The sequence below is a fragment of the Equus quagga genome, chromosome 1 (genome assembly GCF_021613505.1).
Source record: "Equus quagga isolate Etosha38 chromosome 1, UCLA_HA_Equagga_1.0, whole genome shotgun sequence".
Lineage (NCBI taxonomy): Eukaryota > Metazoa > Chordata > Mammalia > Perissodactyla > Equidae > Equus > Equus quagga.
Genome location: NC_060267.1, coordinates 103,643,749 through 103,669,878, shown reverse-complemented (window position 1 = coordinate 103,669,878; position 26,130 = coordinate 103,643,749). Strand labels below are relative to the sequence as shown.

General features: G+C 47.2%; 1 protein-coding gene and 2 long non-coding RNA genes across 8 annotated transcripts in view; 2 read left to right on the top strand and 1 right to left on the bottom strand.

Moving 5' to 3' along the window:
* Positions 1–1,154: 1,154 nt before the first annotated feature.
* On the top strand, positions 1,155–5,201 carry LOC124252377 (uncharacterized). Its single transcript, XR_006891951.1, has 3 exons — positions 1,155–1,277; positions 1,607–1,721; positions 4,393–5,201. It is a non-coding gene; the product is annotated as an uncharacterized LOC124252377 (long non-coding RNA).
* A 6,906-nt stretch (positions 5,202–12,107) lies between these two features.
* On the bottom strand, positions 12,108–15,677 carry LOC124225772 (uncharacterized). The gene is made up of 3 exons (XR_006885097.1): positions 15,491–15,677; positions 13,697–13,847; positions 12,108–12,356 (listed from the first exon to the last, which is right to left on the bottom strand). It is a non-coding gene; the product is annotated as an uncharacterized LOC124225772 (long non-coding RNA).
* Positions 15,678–18,995: 3,318 nt separating this feature from the next.
* TSEN2 (tRNA splicing endonuclease subunit 2) overlaps positions 18,996–26,130 on the top strand; it is a 34,630-nt gene continuing 27,495 nt past the window's right edge. The window contains exons 1-4 of one of the 6 annotated variants that reach the window (XM_046638390.1): positions 19,012–19,036; positions 22,513–22,575; positions 24,137–24,343; positions 25,850–25,931. In XM_046638390.1, coding sequence (XP_046494346.1) covers positions 24,155–24,343; positions 25,850–25,931 — 271 coding nt within the window. In that variant the 5' untranslated portion in view covers positions 19,012–19,036; positions 22,513–22,575; positions 24,137–24,154. Of the gene's footprint in view, positions 19,037–19,080; positions 19,110–22,512; positions 22,576–24,136; positions 24,344–25,849; positions 25,932–26,130 lie in introns of those variants that run through there. The other 5 variants (XM_046638382.1, XM_046638407.1, XM_046638422.1 and 2 more) reach the window with 5 other exon arrangements.

Here is a 26,130-nt window from a genome sequence, read left to right as displayed (position 1 = left end):
CTCTTTGGGCCTCAGTTTCCCCATTTGTAGAATAAGTAGGTTAGAATAGATCACTGGTTCTTAAATTTTGCTCTAGCTTTTTTAAAAAATAGAATGCATCAAGCAGGGATCGACTGCAAATGGGCATGAGAGAGCTTTGTAGGGTGATGGAAACATTCTAAAACTGGATTGTGATGATGGTTGCACAGCAACGTATATTTTCTAAAAATCATTGAATTGTACAATTACAATGGGTGAATTTTATGGTATGTAAATTATACCTCAATAAAGCTATAAAAAGTAGAATGTTTTATGAAACATCAATACTCAACTCCCAGGACCCCACAGGATTGTTTGAAAACCAGTGGGCTGTGTGGATTCTGGATGGCCTTCAGACTCTGCCCTTCTGGAATTCTGAGTTCATTTTTAGCACCTACTTGGTGCAGATTGCTATGGCTTATATGTGGACGAGGATTCCATCTTCTATACTGTCAGTCCAGCCCCAGCACAGCGCCTGGCCCAAAGGAGGTTTAACTAACAAACGCTAAGTTGTTGTTAGTTGAGTGAATGAACGCCTGGAGGAATACCTTGTACATTTTTTTTGAGGGTATATCAGACTTTGGGCTACTTGGGGGCAGGCCCTGCCTCTTCATTTCTGAACCCCCAACTCCCAGCACAGACCCGGTGCAGAGTAAGTACTTGGTAATGGTTTGTTGAATAAATTAATGAGTGAAGGAATATATGGCTCAGTTCCTGCTCATGAGACAAGTGAAGGAGGCAAGATATCAGTGTGTACATGCACACTGTGTGTTACTTAGGATGCTTTGGTTGCAAGCAACAGACAAGAACTGTCACTTTCAGGCAAATGAAATTTACTGGGACGTTATCAGCAAGAGGGCTTGTAGATCGTGCCATGGAAAGAATGGATCGAAAGCAGTCCCTGGGGTCTAGACAGCAGACCTGGCTCATGTGTTTAGGAAACCTCTCTGGGATGAAGCAGCTCTAACCATTTTCAGTCCTTGTGTTATTCCCCTCGAGATTCAGCTCCCAAGAAGAGCATCTAATTGGCTTGGCTGGGGTCAGATGCCCTCCCTTGGCCAAAAATAGTTGGGCGCTTGTATTGACAGTCTATAAAGACTGCATTTAGTGAAGCAGGGAGAAGCTCCAAACCAAAACTGGGTTCTGATTCTAGAAGAAGGGGATGCTGGGCAGATCAGAACAAGTGTCCACCAGAAAGTTCCATAACTGCGAAAGATGGAAATGAGAGTTGAAAGAATTGAGAGATGTCACCAAAGCTGGTAAGTTCACAACCACAAATGTGAGGGCACCCCTGAGTGCCATGGGGGGTGGTGGTCAGAGAAGGAAGTGGGCAGTGGGCTAAGAAGCTAAGGAGAACTGAGCGACTTACAGTTTCTTCTTCTTTTAAAACTCTTGCTAAGCTACTGACTAATATTGATAGCCATCTCTTAGCACCAGGGCCATTTCCTCTTTGTTCTGGAAACCTCAGGAGTCCAATGGCTTTGATTAAATGGTGTGAGGAGGACCCGTGTGAGCAAGGTGCGTTGTTGGCTCTGGGGTCCCACCTGGCCTTCACCCGAGGCATTTCCTGTGTAACACTTGCCTGCAGGTCCCACGTCCGACTTGTATCTCAGGGGAAATGGGAAGAAAGAATGCTCCCTACTCTCCTGTGGCACATGCTATGTCTCTGTCTTCTGAATCATTGCTCACAGCTTGTCTGCAAGGTGAGTATGACTAACCCCATTTGGCATTTGAAGCCACTGAGACTGATGAAGTAACTGGCCGGTGACAAGTGGCAGAGTTGGAATTTGAACCCAGGACCAGCTAGCTCCAAAGACCCTGCTTTCCTGCTGCACCAGGTGCTTCCCCACTGGTTGTTTTAGCTCAGACGAGTCATGGAACCTCTCTGGGTTTCCCCATCTGCAAATCAAGAAGCTAAAAGACAGGGTCAGCTCCTGCCCTAAAGAGACTATTCAGAAGTGTCCCAGACGGCCCCAGAGGGCCATGGGCGGGTGCAGCCCTTGGGGGTGGTGCAGCCAGTGTGGCTTGGGCCCACAGTAAGTCTGTCCCAACTGGAGATGACTGATTTAAGTGGCTTCCAGCAAGAGGAGAGCCAGCCCACCACAGCCTGGAGGCGAGACCTGAGCGTGTGAGTCACCCACCTCTCCCTGCCACCAGAGGGGACGGGGACAACCCCAGTCTGGTCTCCCTGGGCCCCTACCTCCCACCCCCAGGGGTGTCCTGTAACCGGGGCACAGCAAACACCCCCGCGATTAGGAGTACGTGCTCAGACACACACACAGACTTTGCAAACAATGCAGGGAAATAAAGTTCTCACAGGAAACATTATCATATTGACTCACGACAGACCCATCCGTGAAACAAACTCCGAGTACCTGGGACTGGCTCAGCGCAGCGGCCGGGAGATAGCAGCCAGGCCGCTCTGCCGGGCCTGAGGAAGTGGGTGCTGCCGGGGGGGAAGGGTGACTTCCTCTGGCTGCTCTGATACTGGCCTGGGATCTGAATTATTTGTCAAAAAGAGAAAAAATGATTTTCTTAAAAAGAAGCACAGTCCCTGAGTATTATGGCGTCTGCCTTGTCACAAGAGCTCAGTTGCAAAAACCCCTCTCAATACCGTGGTGTTTTGCAAGTCCTTTGCCGTGTCAGTGCGGAAAGTATTACCGTCTCTAGAGGCCTGTGTCTCCATCAGCCCTCACTTAGCAAAGATGCTTGACTGCTGCCAGCATAGAAGGAGATTTCCGTCCAAGTCTGTTTTCAGATTTGGGAAGGCAGCTCAGTGCATCTGTGGGGCATCAAATTGACAGGCCTTTTACCACGTGTAATCTACCTGTTTGGAACCTCAGTTTCCCCATCTGCAAAATGGGAGTAGTCGTGAGAATTAAAGTAAGAAAAGGTATGTACAGCACGTAGCATGGTGTTCATTTTCCTGACCCCTTGTGAGAAGCAGCCTGGACTTGGGGATCTGAAGACTTCATCCAAGTCCTGACTCTACCCTTTCTGAATCCTGGGAGCCTGGGCAAGCCCCAGCCCCTCTCTCCACTTCGATTTCCTTCTCTGGCAAAGCAAGGGGTCCAACCAGCCCTGGCCTGCCTGCCTCCCCGGGTATGATGTGGCTGTGAGGGGGGCTGGGTTGTCATCCGGGCTTAGGACACATGGGGCTGTTGGGGGTTCAGATACCAAGGGCAAAGTGCCTGGAGTTTTTGGGTTGTTGCAGTCTCGGCTGAGCCCTGGCCATTCTCCCATCCTGGAATCAGAGTGATACATGGTGTCCCGGGATCTGCCCCAAGAGAGGAACAGAGTCAACGTCCCCCTTCTGGTTGTGGGTTTTGATCTGGGAAGGGTCCATTGGTGGTGCAGTGGGCACCCCTCCCTCGGGCCCCAGCAGGCCCTAGTTTCACCTGGGGGTGCTGCCAGCTCACTTCCAGTCTCAGGTAGCTGGCATGGTGTTGGCACATCACACATCCACGGGCCATGCGCGGCACCTCGTGCAATTGCTCCCAGCCCTGCTCTGTCCATTCCTTCCCCTCGTGGTAACCAGGGTGCTCTCTCAACAACATACTCTGACCAGGTCACAGTCCTGCTTGAAACACTTCAGTAGCTTAGGTCCAAACTCCTTCTCTTGGTCCTCAAGGTTCTTTGGGATCTGGCCTGTGCCGAGCTCACCAGCTTCCCTCTCACCATTTCTCTCACCCACTCGACGCTTCAGACTCACTCAAGGACCCACAGTTTCCTGAACCTGCCATGGTTTCACATCTTACTGCCTTATGCATGCTCTTCTGATTGTTCATTTTTTCCTTCTGTTATATTCTAACAAACTTCTGCTCATCCTTCAAAGCCCGACGTTAGTGTCTCCTTTTCTGTCAAGATAGCCCAAACCATCCTCCAAACAGTTGCTTTCTCTCCCGTGCTTCCGCAATGCTCTGTCCATCTCTCTGTCATAACAGCTATCACAGCATCTTATCATTTACTTCTTCATAGACCTGTCTCCTACTCGGGACCACAAGCTTAATAGGTTAGGAATTGATTTCTCAGTACTTTGCTCCGAACTCTTAAAATTTCCTCACCACATTTAGGAAATTTCCTTCCCCAAAATGGTGACCGTGCGAGTTGTTGGTATTTAAGGAATTGCTCACGGTGCCCAGATTTACAGCCAAGTGTCCTTTAAGGGAGCCAACTTTGCCTTGAAGCTTTAGTAGTTTGTTTTTCTACCAAATAGACTCCAAATAGGTCTGCGGAGGCCAGTGCACTAATGGCAGCTCACGCATGCCTGCATTTTTAAAAGGTTTTAATGTGTAACTGTTTAATTCTTCCCAGGGAGATATTTTCTACGCGATAGAGATATTTTGTAAATAATACACTTCTTTCTTCTTGGAGGTAAAGCAGGGGATGAAAAGTCAAAGCACCAGAAGCACAGCTGTCCTGCCAGCCCCTAAGTCAGCTCCAAGGGTGAGAAATAGGATGCATTTCAGCCCCGAGGAATGAACTCCTGGGACGTATGTCTGTCAGGCAGAGTCTGGAGCACTTCCTAGAAATCTTGACCTGTCGCCGTCAGTGGGGAAGGCTAATTAAAGGAAATAAAAGGCTGGTAGCCAGGAGATTCCAACGTGCTGAGAAAACAAAGGCAGCCAACCTGCGAACTGCGAAGTCAGCTCTCTGCTTTGCCCCTGCCCCGCTCCCTCCACCACCCACCCAAACGCTCGCTCGTTTCTTCACCGGATTTCCAGATTTTGCACTACCAACCTACTCTTTGTTTACCCTGACGGATCAGCGGAGACAACCTTTGCATAGGAGGCTAATGCAGTAACCGAGGCCTCCGAGGCCAGCTCCCTCAACGGCTGGAGCTGTCTCTTCTTCATCGTGTGTCTGATGCAGGACCAGGCAGCTGCCCATGGTGGTTCAGAGTGAGGACATGGAAATGCAAATGAAAACTACCAGACACGTCTATTCCTTCATCAGAATGACTAACACTAAAAAGACTGACCATAGCAAGTGTTGGTGAGGATGTGGAATGACTAAAACACTCATACGCTTCTGATGGGAATGCAAAATGATACAGTACAGCACGTGGGAACACACTTTGGCAGTGTATTAGAAAGTTAAATGTGCACTTTACCATATGACCCAGCCATCCACTCCTAGGTCCTTTCAAAAGTGAAATGAAAACAGATATCTACACAAAGACTTGTACACGAATGCTCAGAGCAGCATTATTCATGTAAGCCAAAAAGTGGAAGCAACTGAAATGTCCATCAACAGATGAATGGATCAACAAAATGTGGTCTGTCTATGCAATGGAATTATATTTGGCCATAAAAAAGGAATGAAGTACTGATAGATGTTATAACGTGGATGAACCTTGAAAACATTCTGCCAAGTGAAAGAAGGGAGTGATGAAAGACCACATATTGTAGGACTCCATTTAGAGGAAATGTCCAGAATAGGCAAATCTATAGAGACGCAAAGTAGATTCATGGCTGCCCGGGGCTGGAAGGAGGAAAGAATGAGGAATAACCACTAATGGGTAGGGGCTTATTTTTGGGGTGCTGAAAATGTTCTAAAATTGATTGTGGTGATGCTTGCACAAGTCTGTGAACATATTTTTTAAAATGCTCAGTTGTATACTTTAAAAGGGTGAATTGGATGGTATGTGAGTTATAGCTCAATAAAGCAGGTACACGCACACGTACATAGTGGCGATGAGGACATGACTCAAGCTTGACGCAAGCAGTCACGCAGCGCGAGGAGTCCCATAATTAGGCCTGCAGATTGAATCGGGCTGTGGAATCTTGTTTGGCTGGCAGCGTTTGAAAACATTATTTGATCTCTGTGCCTGTAGGCTGGGCATGTGCTCTCCAGCCCGCTGTTAGGCACATGGGATTTACTCATTTACACAACCTGCTTGGCTTGACATGTCCACCCCTGCAGCAAGATGGGGGACTCCAGGAAGCCCAGGCAGGGACCTGGCCCTGACCTGGAATGAGCTTCTCTAGAAGCCACTGCACCTCGCTCTTTCACAAGTGTTAGATCACGAGGTGCCACAGCACTGGCCGATAGAGCTGCAGCATTTCTGCACTGGCGGAGAGCGGACACTGTGGTGGGGCCCCACAGTCAGTGTGAGACTCATCTGATGTGCCATTGCACCCTCTTTTGCATAAAAGCAATAGTGGGGAACGTTTATGGAGTGCTTACTATGTGCCGGCACATGTGTAAACCTGGTATGTATGTGGCGTCTCATTTAATCTCCACCACAACCCTAAAGGGGACGTCCCAGTATTACACCCCTGTGTACCCACTGGTGGTTGTGTCCCTTGCTTAAGGCCACCCAGCTGTAAGTGGTGGGATGGGGACTGGAACTCCAGTCAGTCAGGCTCCAGACCCGCAGGTGGCCTCGCTGGGGTCACAATGGCAGAGCCGGAAGGGCCTGAAGTGTCACCTGCTCACAGGACTTGCCCGAGGGTCAGACAGCCAGAAGTGGGCTATTCAGCCCCGTGACTCTCAGGCCAGTCCCCCTGGCTGCAGATCAGGAGCACAGAGGAGCAGGGTGTTCACCCCACGACGGCGAGAAGAAGGGGAGAGAAACACCACAGGCATTTCTGTCCTGAAGAGTTAGATTTGGAAAATCACCAGGCAGAAAGGGGACTTTACATTGAGAGGATGGGAGGGAAGGAAGGAAGAAGAAAGTCTTTTTGGCTCAATATTTAGAATATTTAGATGAGTGGTTTTATTTCGTAGTTGGTTGGGTGTCTTTCGGGGTCATTAATAATGGATAACTCATAGGTTCAGGTGCCTGTTGGAAGTAGTTCCTGAACTTTCTTATTGAAGAAAACACCAGCAGCCAGGCATTTAGCTCCTGAGATCCCGGCCCGTCCCATTCTTCTTTGACCCCCCCCCCCCCCCCCCCCCCCCCCCCCCCACTGCATCTTCCACTCTACCTCCCATTTGAGCAGAGACTCAAAACCAAAATCTCAATTTTGAAAGCTTTATCTATTTAAGAGATATTGGGTTGGGCCCACTCTTAGAGATAGCTACAGATCATTTTTCTATGTACACTTCATTTTCATCTTCACGTAATAAGTCCAAAAAGTCAGTTTGCGTCACTGCCAGGTAGTACTGGTAAGAGTAGCTGGCGTTGTTGAGTGCACAGTCCCTGCCAGCTGCCATGCTAGCTCTGGGCACGTTATCATCAGACTGCTCAATGTCCTTGCAAGGTTAGTGCTGCTTCCTCCATTTCACAGGTGAGCAACCTATGACTTAGGGAGGTCATGTCACACAAGGGCACATAAGTGTGAGCTCTCGAATTCTCCAGTCTTTGAGATTGCATACTTTTTCTTTTTATCTGTTTTGGCCTTTGCTGATGGCTGCTGATAGGGCTTTCTACAGTTGGGCCAACTTTCCCTACCCAGCTCTTCAACAAACATTCCAGGTGGACTTATCGCCCTGTGGGTTATATGGGAAGTTCTCCTTCATTTCATCTGTATTACAGCCTAAAAAACAGAACAACAGAAAGTTGTATTCATAAAAAATATGAATTCAATTGTACCAATCAAAAGAAGTCTGTAGAATTTTTGAAAATGTATTTACAAATTCCTTTCTCCTCTGTACTTCATTAGTACAAATGACATCCTCTTTTCTGGTATCAAGACGAGGAGAGTTACCACCCAGCTGCCGTTCCTGCCTCCTGGCCAGGCCGTAAGTGTTTGCCTCTCTGGAGAGCGTCCAGGCCACATGCTGGGCACAGTGGACACAGAGATGAGTAAGACCCAGGCCACTGGGGTGATAAGGCATGTTCGTGAAATAGCAATGAATGCCACGTCTAGTCTGGCAGGTGCTGTAGGAAAGGCTTAGATAAAATGTCATGAGAATGTGGAGAAGCGAGAGGGCCTTTCCGTCTAGGCGAATCAGGCAAGGCTGAAAGATCAGTGGGAACTGGATAGGAAGACACATCCTGGGCACACCACGGATGGCCACATGCCAGGCCACGTGCCACTCACATTACCCGCTTGATGTTATTTAATCGTCAGAGCAACCCACTGAGGCAGTTACTGCCACTGCCCCTTCCTTTCAGCTGAGCTAACTGAAACTCCAAGAGGTCAAACCACTTGCCCAAGGTCACAGGAAAGTTCCAGAAGCAGGCTTTGAATCCAGATCTATTGGAAGCCAGAGCCCCTGCTCTCAGGTTGATTTACCGTTTTCAGAGAACTTTCAGACGTGTTATCCCATCTGATCTTCCTGTACCCTGAGTTTCTCTATGTCTCACCAGCCTGTTGGCTCAGATGAGTCACCCTGCCCGTAAGGGCCTGAACTGTACTCTCGTGCCCCCTCCCCCTCCCCGCTCAGCCTGGTCCTCCAGCCACCTGCAAAGCCTCACCCACCTCTGGCGGGAGTCCCCAGGGGTGTCTAGGGTCTCTTTTTCCTCCATTGCCACCCCCCCATTAAAGTTCACTGCCCAAGAAGGCAGCTGAAGGCGCCACCCCCTCTGCCCAGGTGTGTGCCCCCTTTGAGATTCCTTCCCCAGCCAGCTGAGCCTTGGGACACTGTGTCCAGTGCGTGGCCTCAGCTCCCCAGGTCATCGCCCCTCTGTGAGCCTCGATTTCCTCCTCTGGGAAGGGAGAGGAGTCAGTTCAGTTCCACACATGTTCCCTGCGCCACGGCCGAGTAGAAGAGTGAACCATGGAACCGAAGGAGACGGGTGGATCAGGTGAGGGCCTCCATAAGACACACACATGAGCAGTTACACCGCCGGCCCCATGTGGGGCGTGAGCATCTCGAGGGAATCCAGCTGTGGTGGGAAGGGCCGGTCCCAGCTGCGGAGAGGCCCGCGTGGCGGCCGTTCATGGATACCCTAATGGACGTCAGATCCCCAGCTTCTACCGGCATTAACCGGTTTAATCCTCCCCAAGAGCCATTTAGGGCAGGGACCAGTATTATTCCCGTGGTAGAGACAAGGAAACTGAGGCTCCAAGAGAGGTGAAGTCACTCGCCCAAGGTTACACAGCTGGTCAGTGGTGGAATCCAGCAGAATCAGATCTGAAGGCCCCCATACTCTTAACTGCTGTCTTCACAAAAGTGAAGCCAGTCAATGGTGGCATTGAAAAATCAGCTCAGTCCTGATGCTGCTCAGCTCCATCCGCTCTGCATCATGATTCTTGGGCTAGAATCATACATTGTTTCCCCATCTGCATAGTCAGCTGGAACAAGATCCCGGAGCTTGAGTAAAACCATGGGGATCATCTCCCAATTGACAGAAAAAACCAAGTGGATGGTCAGAGCTGTTTCAGTATAAGGTTTTTCTCCTGTGCAGTTTTCAGAAAACTTGGGAGCCCTGTGTCCCTTGTTCCTGCTAGACCTCAGCATATGTTGGTATCTGGCTGATCAATAATAATCATAACCATGAATATCAGAGCACTGGCCAATGCTTTGCCTGCATCGCCTCATTTAATCCTCGCCATGACAACGTGCGGCAGATACGGGATCTCTGTTTTACAGAGAGAACCCAAGCTTAGAGAGGGGAAGTGTCTTGCCGGAGATGACCCAGGCAGTAAGTGGCTGGCTCTTGAACCAGGTCTGGGGGCCCTAAAGCCTAAGCTCTTGACCACTGCTTACATGGGTTTCTTATTTTCCATTTTCTCGCTGGTTCTCAACCCAGGCTGCACATTTGAAATACCTGGGATGCTTTTTAAAATACTATGGCTAGGCCTATCCCAGACCAATTAAATCAGTCTCTGCGGGAGGGGACACAGGTCAAAGACCTCGGCTCTGGGAAATTCCTGCTGTTGTCCCAAGAGCCTCAGCTTGACCTGGAACTAAGGGGAGAATGAGATGGGGGGTGTTGAAGGTTAGCTGAATCTTCTCCCCCTCACCTATTCTGTCTCCTCCTTTTCCAGCCCACCCAGGAACTGGCCTCCAGCCTCCCTCTTGTCTGAGACCATTTGGCATTTGGGCTAAGATTTCTACGTGGCCCCTACCCGCCATGGTGTCTCGTAAGCCTGGCACATAACAGGTACTCATAAACATGAGAAAAGAGTCATGTTCCTCAGGCAGAGGAGATTGCATCGATCTGTTCTGTAGGCGTGGAAAGAACACCCACAGCGGGGCCGCGCCTTGCCTGCCCAGCGGGTAGCGTTGTGCTCCCGTCCTCAGTGCACAGGGTGCCCCTTGCACCATCCCTTTCCCAGCAATGTGTACCAGCTTAAAAAAAGAAATCTTTTCTAATTTAATAGGTAGAAAACAATCTCGGTTTTGGTTTGAATTTACATTTCTTTGAATACTGGTGAGGATGAATATTTTCTTCATATGCTTATTAGTCATTTGTATTGCTTCTTCTGTGAATTGTCTGTTCCCAATTTACTAATTTACAATGAGAACTATAACTGCCAAAGGGACCGGATACACGTGTCCTCCAGCCAACACACCAGCTCCCTGTAGGCACACTCCACTGGAAGCCAAATTCTAATCAGAAGGATGCTTGGTGAGCACAGAACGAGAAAAGGGAGGGGTTGGTTCTGGGATTCCAGGGTTAACAGTGTCAGGGCAACCCAGACCTACCGCTGGGATCCACCGAATCCTCGGCCAGGGCATCGTCCCCTTTTTTCTCCCCTCTGCCTCCCTGGCTACCCAGCCCTCCTTCAGACGGACATGTCTTTCTCTAGAAACATTTCCACACTTACCTAGGGCTCCCTCTGGCCTAGGATCCTCCTTGGTTGCGTGCTTGAACTCTCGAGGCAACCGTCATTCCTGTTTCCTGTGCGTCCTTGGACTGCCTGCCCTTTCCTTGGGCATTTACAAAGTGTGGCTGACACCTTCTGGGGTGGCTGCCTCTCTCGTTGTCTTGGAATTGCCCTCTTCTGTTGCTTTCCAAGTGAAAGCAGCTTTGGGGGCGGGGGGCAAGGTGGGGGTCTGTGAAACTCCACAGCGCTTTCCACTTTTGGAACGTTTATGTCCTTGTGCATTTTTCAAGCCTTTCCTTAGACTCTCCTAGGGGGTCTCTGACCTGTACAAGGTGGAGATCCGTTGCTAGAGAGGACTTAGAGAGTGGAGAGGAGGGTGCAAATGGAGTAGCCCAAAGAAGCAGAAGGAGAGGAACCAGAGAGGGGCCCTGCGTGGCTGTGGTCTGGGAGGGTGCCTGCAGCAGGAACAACAGCAAAGATTGCATTCAAGGGCGGGAGGAGAAAGAGGATTCCAGGTGGGCCTTTGCTCAGGCAGGTCCTTCTGCCTAGGATGCCCTCCCCGACTTGGCCAATTCCCCCTCATTTTTTATGTCCACTCATCCCTGAAGTCTTTCCTGAGCCCCCTCCGTCCTTGGAACCCCCTTCATTGTAGCATTTACCACATTTATGAGAGCACCCGGGCTAGACCATGAGAACCTTGACATCAGATACGGCATTGGGTTTATCTGGCAGTCCTAACCTCTGGCATGAGGCCTCACGTGGTAGGGGCTGGATGAATGAGAAGGCGGCTCTTGTAGCCTCGCTCGGGGGCAGCACCGTGTGGAGAGAATCGGGAGGTCTGGAGTCTGGTTCTGGCCCTCTGGTGCCCTGGGCAAATTCCTGATTCTCTCTAGACCTCAATTCCTGTCTCTGTATGAGGAGAGCAATGGGACTCTCTGTGATGCTGTTTATTGACTTACTCTGTACAAGGCACAATTCTAGAAATATACATATTCATAATAATAATACTACAATGTAAATAATAATAATGTATATAAATATAAATATTTCTGGTAGAATGAAAATATAAAAACAAAGTCCTTGAAGTTACTTTTCTGGAACCAAGGGAGGCAGGACCAAAACCTCCTAGGGGGAGAGATTTTAAATTTTAGGGGGGTGGCATATTTCATTACAAGAAATATTATGCCGCTCTAAGCCCCAAAGAGGCAGTGTGGCGCAGCAACATACACATGGATGTGAGAGTCAGGCAGAGCACAGCTCAAACCCAGCTTGCAACCCTCCAGCTTTGTGACCTTTAGCAAGTCACTTTACCTCTCTGAGCCTTGAAAATTAGAAAGTGTCTAGCTATCTCAGAAAGTTGCCGTGAGGACTCAGTCGGATGTAAGACTCTATGAATACAGGAATCCTTTACTTTTAATCTCAAGAAATGTTAGCTACAAAGAAAGGGAGCTTGGACAAGGGACTTCATCCCTCTACGCCTCAGTGTCCTCATCTGCGAAATGCAGGCTGCCGGGAGGGCTCGTTTGAGGGGAGGTGAGATGGTGGGTGCAGAGAACATGCTGGGATAGTCAGTGGACGTTAGCTTCCCTCCCAGCCTGGCAGTGGGGCATACCCAGCTCCATCTTCTTGGGCAGAAAGCTTGAAACAAGGGATTCAGAGCTCCAGACACAGCTGAGAAGGAAGCACAGTAAAGAAGAGAGTCAGAGGAAGGCTCTGGAACACGTGGCGATTTGCCTTCTCCCATCAGAAAATGCTCTTAGACAAACAGCAAGTTTCCTCCATTAATAAGGCCCGCGGAATGCAGATGGGGTTGTTTTCCTCCTCCTTTTTTGCTGATTAAGTTCCCCCAAAACCCCCTTAAGAATTTTAATAAGAAATGCAAAAATCAACAAAAGTGCAGCAAACCCTTTCCTGTTATTAAATAAAGGGAAAGTAAATATTGCAAATTGGACATATTTCATAAGAGGATGTTTTGTTTGGGTGAAAAAAAATGAGAAAGAAAAGAAAAAGCTATTTGCTTTCTGGCAGCAAATACATGTCTTTGCTGAATTTTGGTTTCAAATTTGATGACTGGGGCATTATTCCTGGTTTGCCTGGAATTCAGGCCTTTTGACATCGGAAGCAGACATACCCAGGCCGGCAGGAAAGCCAGGTTTGGGCTGTGTTGGGCCTGTTCTCCCCTCTCTCCTGTGAGCAGACCAAAGAGTTCTTCAACCACCCAGAAAATATGATCCTGAGCCGCAAGGGGGTCACACACAAGACAAAAGCAACTTGAAACAAAGAAGATTTTTATGAGAGAGAGGGAGAAACAAAATACAAAAGGTTCTCTGTACTTCCTTTTTAGGATAATGTATGAGACCATAAAACATATTATATTAATGCAGCACAGTGGCCCTACCTCTGTCACTTCTTAGCTGGGTTACCTTGGGAAAATTACTTACCTTCTCTGACTCACTTTCCTCATCTTCAAAATAGGGAGAATAAAAGTATTTACTAACAGAGCTATTATGAGGAATAAATGAGTGGGGAAATGAGCTAATGTAAGGAAAGTGCTAGGCTCTCTATATATCCCATATTATTTTGGGTAGTATGACAAATATACAGGAGGAGGCAAAAGAGGAAAAGCCATAAGACTTTATTTCTCTGTATTTCTTTGTAGTGATTGTTTGCAAAGAACGTTAGTTAGTTAGGTGTTGGAGCACCTGGTGCTGGAAGGTGGGTGTGGCCCCTCAAGGACACACATTAAATGTTCTTTGTGACCACGAGTGAGTTCAGAGAAAATGACCAAAGGAAAGGAAGGGAGGGAGAGAAGCCAGAGGGTGTGGCCCCTTCCAGCCAGCTCAGTCCCACAGAGGAGCCACATCTTCCCCGGGGCCCCTGCACCCCTCCTGGTCCTCTCTGTCCTCCTTGTGGGGTTCCCATGGCCTCCCCTGGCACTCGCTTCTCCCTGGCAGGGGCAACAGTTGTGAGGGGTCAGGGCCCATTTGTGGGATGCCAGGACGGGCTCTTACTCTGGAAATGCTGGTGAGCTGGACCCCACAAGCCACCTTCCCACGACAACAGAGCCCAGGCCTGTGCTTCGCAGGCGGGGAGCTGCCCGCTTCCTCTGGTCCCTTCTTCGCCTCAGGAGTCCTGGCAACCGCCATCTTCAAACGGTTGATCCTAAATAGGAAAACGATTTTGGTTTTGTAGTTTTCTATCTTTGTATTTATTTGTTTGCCTGAAAGCATCTTTTTGTGCAAAAATTAAAATAGATAAGGAAATATAACAAATAACAATCACCTGTATTCCCATCACCCATATTTGCTTCTAGGGTTTTTTCTTAAGAAATAAACATTAGAGGGCTGGCCCCGTGGCCGAGCAGTTAAGTTCGCGCGCTCCGCTGCAGGCGGCCCAGTGTTTCGTTGGTTCGAATCCTGGGCGCGGACATGACACTGCTCATCAAACCACGCTGAGGCAGCGTCCCACATGCCACAACTAGAAGGACCCACAACGAAGAATATACAACTATGTACCGGGGGGCTTTGGGGAGAAAAAGGAAAAAAATAAAATCTTTAAAAAAAAAAAAAAAGAAATAAACATTAGAGAGAAAGCTAAAGGCATTTAGCCTATCTACTACCCCAATCCCACAGATAACTAATGAATTTGGCGCATATCCTTTCTGTTATTTTTAAGTAGTTTAGTATACCTATAGATATAGTCAGTATCTGATATTGTTTTGGGTGTGTTTTAATTTACATAAATGGTATCATAGGATTCATATTGTTCTGCATCTTGCCTTTATCACCAAACATTATGTTTTTTAAATCGATCCATTTTGATATGTCTATAGGAGCTAGTTCATTCCTTTTTTTTTTTTTGAGGAAGATCAGCCCTGAGCTAACATCTGCTGCCAAGCCTCCTCTTTTTGCTGAGGAAGACTGGCCCTGAGCAAACATTCATGCCCATCTTCCTCTACTTTATACGTGGGACATCTGCCATAGCATGGCTTGCCAAGTGGTGCCATGTCTGCATCCGGGATCCAAACTGGCGAACCCCAGGCTGCTGAAGCGGAACATGCGCACTTAACCACTGTGCCACCGGGCCAGCTCCTAGTTCATTCCTTTTAATTGCTGCATAGTATTCACTGCACGAACTTTTGATATCACATTTTATATGTTCATTCCTCTAGGGATAGTCATTTAGATTGTTTCCTTTTTTTTTTTTATTACAAACCACTGTGCTTTGATAAAAATTATTTGTATGTGTCTTTTTGGGCATCTATGTCCTAAGTTTCTCTTGGAAATTGACCCAGAAGTCGAATGTGTTTGACTGTTAATCACAGGGCAGGAGCTGGCATGACTGGGATCCATCCCCCCTCTGGTGCTTACTCCCTGTGTGACCTTGGGCAAGTCATTTCACCTCTCTGAATTTCACCTTTTCTTCCCTGTAAAATGGGTGTGTGATAATCCCCAACTCTGGGTTGTTGTGAGAGACTTAAGTGAGACTATCTCTAAAAAGCACCTGGAAGAGTGCAAATGGTAGGAGTCCAGTAGCTGTTATCATCCATGCTACAGGCTTTTTTAGCAACCGAATTAGAATCCAAAGGCACCACCGAAACCTTTGTACAAGGGACCATGGGCCCAACAGAGCAACACCTTGGGGGCTTGCCCAGCTCCCCTTCCCACATGCTGTCAACTCTATCCCCCACCTAGGCTGCTGTCAGCTCAGTAAACAACTGAACAAACGTGCCCTCAGCATCTCTGTTTCCCCGCCTGTGAAATGGGATAATGACACCCGCCTTGAAGGGCTGTTGGGAGGCTTACGTGGTAGATCACGTATGAGAGCACTTGTTGAAGCTGCCCCTTCCTGCTCGCCCTGGACGTGTTCTCCTTCAAAGCGGTGAAATTCTCCGAGGTTTCGTGCCCCCGGCAAGGGGAAGCTGGGCTGCCCCCGAAAGGGTTTTTGTTTCACAGCCCTTGCCTTTTATGTTGAGTTTTAGTGGGGTGTCTGTGTTTGTTTTCCTCCCCGGAAAGCGGTGCCCACGAGAGGCCGGGTGGTTTAAATTTGCTAAAATACCTCCATCTAGTGGTCTCGCTGAAGAACTGCAGGGGTCGGCCCCGTCTGGGAAAAAACAATGGGGCGACCGCTGGGGCCGCCCTGCCCTGCTTGGAAACGCCGGTGGCTCCCCGTTGTCTGCGGGGTAAAGTCCAAAAGCCGAGCCTGGAATTCGAGCTCCTCCACCATCGGGCCCCGCCCTGCCTATCGGACCTTATCGTCGGCTTCGACCTCCTGTCCCGCTGGGCCCAGCGCCGCCCGGCTCCGGAACCTGCCCAACACGTGGGCCTGCCCAGCGCCCAGCCCGCCATCTCCCTCCCCGTCTCCAGTCTCCTGAGGCTGACGCTCTTTCCAGGCTCAGCTCGAAGGCCACCTCTGCCCGGAAGCTTCAACCGTCCTGGTCTTCCCTGACCTGCTACCAACACTTACTGTCCGTCATTTTTGTATTTCCACCTTTAAAACTGTGTTTTGTCAATGCAGTACCCGCCGGTATCCAGCATGATGGATTAAAATGAATGCAAGCCTGTAGTCCTGCCGGGCCTCCACTACTTCCTAGCTCTGAGAATGTGGGCGAGTGAGGGAACCTCAACTCTGAAATAGAGGTGGGAACACCTATCTCACAGGGCTGTGGTGAGAGTTAAGGAAGATAGAATGCAAAGTGGCCAGCATGCCCAGTAAATTGTCACTAGGGTGGTCAGATAAGGATACCCAGTTGAACTTCAATTTCAGATAATTTTTTTTGAGTATAAGTATATCCCAAATATTACATGGAGGATCTGTATAACATTTCACAGATAAATAATGTCAAGGATTATTGTTCCTTTTGTTAGATGTGCTAATGATATTGGGGATGTATATGTACAGTCCATCCTCATTATTGATGGATTCTGCATTTGCAAATTCACCTACTAGCTAAAACTTATTTGTAATGCCGAAATCAGTACTCACAGCGCTTGGTCATTCGCAGACATGCAATGCATAGAGCAGAGAAAAATCTGAGTCTCCCAATATGCACATTCCCAGCCAAAGTCACCAGGCGATACTCTGTCTTCTTGTTTCTGCTCTCATATTGTATGTGAACAAGTGTGCTTTTTGCGATCTCTTTAGTGCCACATTTTTTGCATTTTTGCACTTTCTGGTGGTAATTTCGCTGTTTAAAATGGCCCCCAAGCAGAGTGCTAAAGGGCTGTGTGGTGTTCCTAAGCCAAGACGGCGTGAAGTGCCTTACGTTAAATAAACTTTGTTCAGGCATGAGTTAATAGTGCTGTTGGCCATGAGTTCAATATTAATGAGTCAGCTGTAGACATTAAATAAAGTGTCTTTAAACAGAAACATACGTAAAACAAGGTTATGTATTGATCTGTTGATGAAAATGTGGCCAGAGGCTGGCAGGAAGCTAACCTTGTATCTCCCCTTAGGAGCAATGGTTCATTACAGTATTCACTAATTCAGTGTGTGTGGCGACTCGACAGAAATACTGTGAATAATGAGAATCAACTATGTGTATATATAATGTATATGTAATAAAATGTTAAGTCCTTACCTACGAGAGATACATACTGAAATATTATGAGAGAAATTATATGATGTCTCCGATTGCTTTAAAGTACTCCAGCAGTGGGATAAAGTTATGTATATGGAGAGTGTAAAAGAAACAAGGAACCAAAGGTTGAAGATTGTGGAAGTGATAATTATTCTCTCTACTTTTGTGTATGTTTGAAAACGACCATAACAAAAGGTTTAAAATACACATTAAGGAGAAAATCTTGGAGGAAGAATATCTTATTCGGTAGCTTTCCCTCTGGACCCTCTGTGGGGCAGGGCTCCAGATGATGCCACCTGAGATCCCTTCATGGGCAAATCCCATGCCCTTGACTCGAGGCAGAGCACTGGTGGAGGCTCAGGAGCCCGGGCTCTCGTCTCAGCCCCACCTCAGACTTGCTGTGTGCTACCTCAGGCAACACAAGTGCCTCTGAACCTTCTTTCTTATCAGTTAAATAAGGAAGTTGAACTGGACAACCTCTGAGTTCCCTTTCATTGTTAAAACCCTCTAATCCTAAAATCAGTATTTCCTAAATTGGAATGTTCTGGTGCAATATTACAGCCTCCCTCCAGCTCTCTTCCCTCTCCAATCCATCCGGATACCACTATTCTGTGAATCTTGCCAAAATTTTCTCTTTTTTGCAACACTCCAAGCAGGAAGCTTTTCTGATTTTGATTTATCTAAAGTCTGAACTCCTTAGCTGAGCAGTTAAGGCCTGTGCAGGCAGACCATCCACTGAATGCCATGTCTTGATCTCTTTCTACGAAGAGCTCACAGTCCAGCTAAGGAGGACCAGGAAACAGGGACAACACAGGGTGCACCTGGCTAGGGCGGGAACACAGAGGAAAGTCACCAAAGCCAGCCTGGGGAGGCAAGAGGAAATCTCCTGGAGGAAGAGACATCTGAGCCGAGACCCGGAGTGTGAGTAGGAATTACTGCTGCAAACAGAGGGGAGAAGGATGTTCCAGCAGAGGCAGCAGTGTGCAGAGCCTGGAGACAAGAGAAAGCTGAGAAACGTCCAGATTTCAAAGTGCATCACATCTCGCCCCATGAATCTTTCTGTCATTATTCGCCACCCTTCTCTGTCACGCACCTTCCCCTTCTGTCCAGCATGTGCAGTACGTGTGCTGGTTACCCTGGGATTCACATTGAGAAGGTATATATTGGACTCCCTACCAGGCCTCCTTTAAAATAACCAGGTTGGGAGTAACTTTTAGGCTTCCCCTGGCACTTCGGTTTGCTCATCTCTCATAATCCGGAGGACCCGTTTTTCAGTAGAGGAAACTGAAGCTTAGAAAGGTTACATCACTCACTGAAGACCAGACGCTAGTGAGGGGGGAAGATGGGATTCAAATGCAGGTCTGACCCCTGGCCTGGGGTCCTTTACACTGCACGGGGAAGTTTTAGTCTTAGCTCCACTACCTCCTAGCAATGTGACACTGGACAAGTAACTTAGAATCTCATTTGTAAAATGGATCTTGCGGGGCCGTTGTGAGGATTAAACGACAACAGCATCTGTGCAGAAGGCCATCCGTATAAACCCCGGAAAGGCAGGAAAAAGGAAGGGCCGCCTCTGCCTTACACTGCGCGAGGGGAAAGCAGTACGCCAAGACCTGCCTTCAGGCTGTGCGCAGGCGCGCTCCGCAAAGGCCGGGCGAGCTCTGCGGCTGCGCACTAGGCTGGCTTTGCGGCCGTACTGCTTGACGGCAGCGGTGTCCGCCCCCCGAGCCGGCGTTGCCAGGGTAACGGCGAGCACGTGGGCGCGTGGAAGGTAGGGCGCCTGGGCGCGGAACGGGCGGTGTCCGGGGGCCGGTAGTGCTGTGGATGCAGCGCTTTGGAGCTGGGTGGGTTTCGCTGCCAGAGGAGGCATTGCGTTCTTCGAAAGCCCTGCGGGGCGAGAGCGGAAAGGGCCCAGAGACCTCCCCAGGGTCGCACAGCCGGGCCAGACTGGACTAGGCAGGCTTCCTAGTGCTGCCGGAATTAACCCCTCTCTGCCTTCTCCATTCACCTGTAGCCCTTCGTACTTCACGTTCTTTCTGGAAACACTAACACCGCGTCTAGTGCTGGGGGCTCCGACGTGCATCCGACACCGTCTCTGCCCGAAAGGACCCTCAGCCGCTATTGGGGTTGCTGGGGGGAGGGGGGGCGGTCAAGGAGACCAGCAAAGGGATAAGTTAAGAGAGGGAGTTAAAAATTCTTTGGGCCGTTAACACTTTTTGGCTTGTGTGCACTCGTTTATTGCAGTTAGAGCCACCGTCTGGCTGACACTTTCCGAATGGTAGGCCCAGTACGAGGCGCCTTCCTGCAATTACCCGTTTACTCCTGACAGCCTTCAAAGGTTTATTGTTTGTTTATATACGGCAGGGTCTCGGGTTCTAACTTGAAAGCTCCCCCGAGGCGGGATTGTTTGCTTTGTCCCTTTCATCCTTGCCTCCATTAGCCTAGCAGGTACACAGTTGGAGCTTCAGACGTTTTTTAATTGGGAGAAGGTGAGCTGTGCTGGGCGGGAGGTTTTAACCAGGCTTGTTTCGCAAGGTGGTCCCAGGGGGTTGGAAAATTAAGTCGAGCTACCTTCTCCTTTTTATTTTGTTTTTTCTTTTTGAGTAAATATATACTGAGCACCTAAAGGTGTTAGTTAGCTTGTCTGCTCAAGGCAAGAATAAGGAATAAAGCCCTGCTTAACGCGACTCTGAAGTCGGGTGTGCCCAGGTTTGGGAAAGGAAAAGTATCAATCCCTTAGGGTGCATAGCACTCAGCCCCTCTGAGTCCCTTTCCTTATCTGTACAACGGGAATAGTAATAGTACTTACCAGGAGGCTGTCGGAATTGAGTTTTTATAGGCTGTCTCGTCACCAGTGGTTGGCAACTTTGGTTACTTGTTGAAATCACCTGGGTCCCACTCCAGAATTTCTGATGTAATTGCAGGTAAGGCCTGGGAATTAGTAGTTATAAATTTACCCAGGTGAGTAAGGGCAACCAAGCTTAAGAGCCACTGTTATATACCACCCCAGGTTAATTTTCTTAATCTCTGTTCAGTTGTCATTCTCTCTGCTTAAGAACCTGAGCTGGCTGAAAGTCTAAATCAGCCTTCACATCCCAGACCCCCTGACTGCTTCTGGCCCAGTCCATCCTATACATCTGTGTGTGCTTCAGACATGGGTCCTCTTTTAGGCCAGTCTTCTTACCATGCCCCGTCTCCTTGCCTTACTAACCTCCTATCTTCCCTGGCAATCTGGCTCTGAGCAAATGACTTGCCCTCTCTAAGCTTCAGTTTCCTTGTCTGTGAAATGAGGATAGTAGTACCCACATGTGTAGCATACGGCACAGTCAGTGCCTAGCATTTGTACCTACCGATGATAGTTACGTCATCCAATTTTACTCACATCCCATATCTTGCATCGTGCTGTCCTCCTATCATGGTACTAAAGAAACATTTCTTAAATGCCTATTGCAAATAGGGAGAACAGCGAATTCAATCCTTTCTCCCCAGCTATGTCTTCCAAGTTCAGCACGAGACAACTCTTCCACAAAACTTTGAAACTAGAGCTCATCTGGTTTGTCCTATTGAATTTTTTAAATAACAGCTTTATTGAGAGATCATTCAGATACCATAAAATTCACCCTTGTACAATTCAGTGAATTTAATATATTCAGAGTTTTGCAGCCATCACCGTCACTGCAATCTAATTCTAAAACATTTTCATCACCCCAAAGTAAACCCCATATCTATTAGCGGTCACTCCCCATTTCTCCCTTCCCCCAGCACCTGACAATCACTAATCAACTTTGTGTCTCTATGGATTTGCCTATTCTGGACATTTCATATTAGTGATCTTACACAACATATGGTTTTTTGTGACTGGCTTCTTTCACTTAGCGTGATGCTTACAAGGTTCTTGCACACTGTAGCATGCATCAGTACTTCATTCCTGTGTTGCTGGTGATATTCTGTTATATGGATAGACCACATTTTGGTGACCCGTTCATCTACTGATGGACATTTGGCTTGTCTCCACTTTTGACTATTATCAATAATACTGCTGTGAACGTTCAAGTGCGGATTTTTGGGTGAATATATCTTTTCATTTCTCTTTTATGTATACGTAGTAGTGAAATTGCTGGATCATATGGTTACTCCGTGTTTAACATTTGAGTAACTTCCAAACTGTTTTCCAGTCCTGTTCAATTTGAAGATGAAGAAACTGGGCTCAGAGAGCTGAAGTGGGTTGGGCAAGGTCACATGATGATAATGGCAGCTTTGCATATGTGGAAGACCTACTGTGAGCCGGGTTCTTGATATACATGCTGTCACAAGGGCAAGGGTGGCACTAGATCCAGAATTTGAGGTTTTATTGCAGGAACCCTTCTATCACACAAACTTGAGTTGGAGTACAAAGTTCTTGCCATCAAGTGTCATAGCTCACTCCTGCTTTTGTTAGAGTATAGCAGCAATCTGAAAGGGAAAATCCTAAGCAAACCAGGAAAATTAAATTATTACTTTCATTTTTTCTTGTTGACAGAATTTAATTGAAAGTCCTTGAAGTTAGCCATTAAAAGTTTTCTCTTTGTAAAAAAATTCCAAATGTAATATGTACAAGTCAAATACTAACCAGAGGTTAAGTTATAAAAGTGAAAAGCTCATAAAAGTCCAAATTGTTCCTGGAAATCCCTAGAAAGTTCCTCACTAGAGACCTACATCCTGCCTCAAAAAAGCCAACACAGCATTGTTTATTTTTCTTTGGAATAAATTGCTGTTTCTTCAGTTGAGTACTAAATACAGTAGTTGGCTTGGGTTGAGGGATAAGTCAGCAAGTGAAAATCTAGTTAAAATGCCCTTGGAAGAAAATTTCTTGATTGCCCATTAACGTGCAGTGTGCATGGTTTTGTTGTGAACGCTATACGGCAATACGTGTGCATATGTGTGTGTCTATATTTATAATGTGTACAGTCATGCTCAGTGTGTAATTCCATTGAGGGATTTTATTTAGAAATTATTCTGGCGTTTTTCTGCGTGGAATACTTTGGCAATACTGTGAACGTTCCAACTGGCTGATTCTTATTTTTCATAGTTATCTTTGTAATTGATTTATCAGTTTCTCCACCTCTTCTTCTGTCTGTGTTTTTCTCTGTCCTCATTTAATTCCTCAACTTCTTTGCGAGGGTGGAGAAAGGTATCACACATTGGGCAAGGCTTTTAAATTTTTTTAATGGTCATGAACCCTTAAAACCACTCGCCTTCCTTCCTCAGGTTTGGCCGCCTTCACTGGCTGTTTCAGGCTTGATCGCATCCAGCGCAGTGTTCAGTGGGCTGGTGAATAACCAGTCTTACCTTTTTCCTTTTGAGGGCTTGGAGCCATGTAGGTTAAACGTGTGTGATACGGCTCTACTGTATCTTCAAGCACCAGATACCTTCTCAGCTTACGTCGAGTCCAGACCCAAGACTGAGGGAGCAGCAGATTCAAGTCCCGTCTCATTCCCGGGCGTCTGCTTGTTGAGTGGAGTGGCTGGCCCAGTCTCTTGCGCTGTTTACTTTCTTTCCTCTTGCCTGTGATTGAGTTTCCCTGAGTTAAATGCATCTGCTGTGGCTCTGTGTCTTTATCGCACAATGCACTGAACTTTACTTCCTTCCTTTAGCCGTTATTGCATTGCAGCCTGTTGTGCTGCCTCCAACTTGCCTTTGTGAGCATTATGTGCTTGTTCTGTCTCCTTGGGTTGAGTGTAAGGCCTGGAATGGAGAGGTATTGACTTCTGCTCCCTTTACTCCCTTGTAGTACTGGGTGCACAGTAAGTAATTTCATAATTCTCCATAACCCTGCAGCTTCTAGCCTTGAGAAGTAGAGAGCCTTCAGAAAGAAGGGACCGAGGTTGCCTGTGCTTGCTGCAGAACCCAGAGAGAAGAGCCTGGGCTTTGGAGCTCAACAGACCTGAGTCATCTCTTGCCACCACTCTCTGGGGCCTTTTACAGAATCTCTCTAACTTGAGTCTGTTTCCCCATCTGTTGAATGGTATTGATAGTGCTCACCCCTCAGTAATAATTATGGCAAATACACGCATAGCGCTCAGAACGTGCTGGGTACTATTCTAAGCACTGTAAGATAGAGTCTGTTTTTAGCCTTATTTTGCAAATGAGGAAACCAAAGCATGGAGAGATTAAGTAACTTTTGCCCAAATTCACACAGCTAGGAAGCGGTGAAGCCATTTCCACCCCTGGCAGTCTGGCTGTAGAGTCCCTGCTCTCAGCCACTCTCCTCTGCTGTACGTGATAGACCCTGAAACGATGGCTGCTACTGTCATTGTTGTTGTTATTTCTTAATTGACCTTAAAAATTGGGAGAAGATTGACCTAATGTTTGGAATGTATTTTAAGGTCCTTTTTTAGAAAATGAAGTGCTCACTAGGTTTAATTCTTTGAGGACAGGGTCTCTTTTGGTGTTGTCTGTGTACGCCTAGCACCTCTGAGTACTAGGAGCCCCTGGTAGGTTCTCAGTAGGTGTCTGTTGGGCAAGTGAAAGAATGGGAGTGGTCCTAATAGCAGAAATCCTACTGTGCTCGTTCTCCGGAAACCTGTGCAGAGCATTATGACTTGGGGCATGTCACTAGGCCTCAGTTTTGTCAGCTAAAATTAGAAGTAGTACCACCGACTTCTTGGGCATTATTGTTAGAATTAATTGTGATATTTTAGGTGAATGGGATTTGCACTACTCGTACAAAATAGTCTCACTTTGTGTCTTTTAGTTCACTGCCTTATAAATATTTTATTTTTCCCGCAGACCACAAAGCTTTCTGAGGCTGGGTGTAAATGGACTCGTATTTTTGACCAGTGTAGTTATTGGTTAACTATCTTTTTCTCTTCTTATTGTCTACCCTTTAAAGAACAGTTACCCATGAAAAATGGCGGAAGCAGTTTTCCATGCCCCAAAGAGGAAAAGAAGAGTATATGAGAATTATGAGTCTCCTTTGCCGATCCCTTTTGGTCAGGACTGTGGTCCTAAGAAAGAATTCAAGATATTCTGTGCTGAAATGATAAACAACAATGTAATTGTGAGGGGCGCAGAAGATATTGAGCAGCTGTACGGGAAAGTAAGTGCAGGTGGCCTTGGTGTGGCTGCTGCCTAACAGCCCTGGGCCAGCTCTCCTCTCTCCTTCTCCCTGTTCCATCCGTCTCCCAAAACAAACCATAAACTACATGTCTTCTTGCCGTGCGTGCGGTTTGGTCCTCTCTGGGCACAGTGTGGTTTGAATCAGGCGCCCCGAAGCCATACATTGTGAGGATAACACCCCCGCCTGTGAACCCACGTTTCAGCAATGAAGTTGGGTCAATGCGTTGACCATGCTTGTCTTTCAATTATAAAAGCAATGTATGTTAGTTGTTAAAAAAAATTTCAGGCACTTTACGGAAATGTAATGGATAAAAAGTTGAAATTCCTTGCTCACTCCTGTTCCATCCCCAGAGGTAACCGCAGAGCCGCATATTGTCCTGGCTCATGGATGAGCCTTCAGCATGTACTCTGGCTTCTTATCTGCTGTCTCACCTGGTTGGGGACCTCTTCTTAGTTGAGGATGAGTTCTAGTTTTTGCTGTTTTCCATCAATGATAGATTTGGGTTGAAATTGGTAGCTTGACTTTTTTTTTTTTAACTCCATAGCCAGTTCATCACTAGGGACATTTTTTAAAACAGCTTTATTGAGGTATAATTTACAGCTGTAAAATTCGCTCAGTCTAAGGGTACAATTTAATGGCTGTAGTAAATTTACAGAATTGTGCAATCATCACCACAATCCAGTTTTAAATTGTTCCCATCACCAAAAAAGTTCCCTTGTGCCCATTGTACTCAATCCCTGCTCCCACTTCCAGCCGAGGCATGTGCTGATTCCCTGCCTGTCTCTGTAAAGAGGTCTTCTCTAGATGTTTCATAGAAGATATGTATGTAGCTACCTTCCCAAAGTGGGGTGCGGTGGATGGCATTGACCCTGGTGAGATGGAGGTTGAGGCCAAGGGCAGTCTCTCTCCACCCTCCAGTACATGACATTAAGCAAGAGGCTTTGTAAAATACTTCACACATTAGAATGAACAATCGCTAAATCTAGGTGGAGGGTGAAGGGTGTTCATTTTATTATTTCAATTTTATATGGGTTTAAATATTTTACAGTTTAGAAAAATGAGGGGAAAAAATCTATGTTGTTTTGGAATCAACAGGAAGGAGAAGAGTACTTCCATTCTGGGTGCCAGAGGATCCAAGAAGCTTTTTGTACTGATAGACTGGGCTCCTGCTGTCAGGCACGGTGCTCTGACCCCACACGGGAAGAAGAAAGCCTGCCTCGGCCCGCCCCCCTGCCCTCAGCCCACCAGACCCAGAGTGAGGCCATTGGTTAGGAGACACAGGAGATCTACTGAAAATTATCTAGTGCTCTTCGAACAATCAGAAAGAGAAATGCTAAGATCTTTGTTAATGGTCATTGATTAGAGGGAACATGTACCGCTGTGAAAAGTGGAATGAATCTCCTGATAACTCAAATAGTTCTTCTCCCTCAGATAAAAGGTCCGTAACTAAACATGAACTAACTGTGTTTTCTCTCTTCCTGGAAGGGTTATTTTGGAAAAGGTATCCTGTCTAGAAGCCGTCCCAACTTCACAATTTCAGATCCTAAGCTGGTTGCTAAATGGAAAGGTAAATTTGTGCAATATTCAGGGTTTTTTTGGCAAATTATCATTTTCTTTCATTTTTGTTCTTATACCTCAGATTATAAACTAAAATTCTGGAGGAGTGACATGCACGTTGGCAATTTTACTGTTAAAAATAGCAACTAGAATAATTGTAATAGAGGTGAAAGGATTCTTATGATTGGTGAAAATGTGTGTGATCTAAT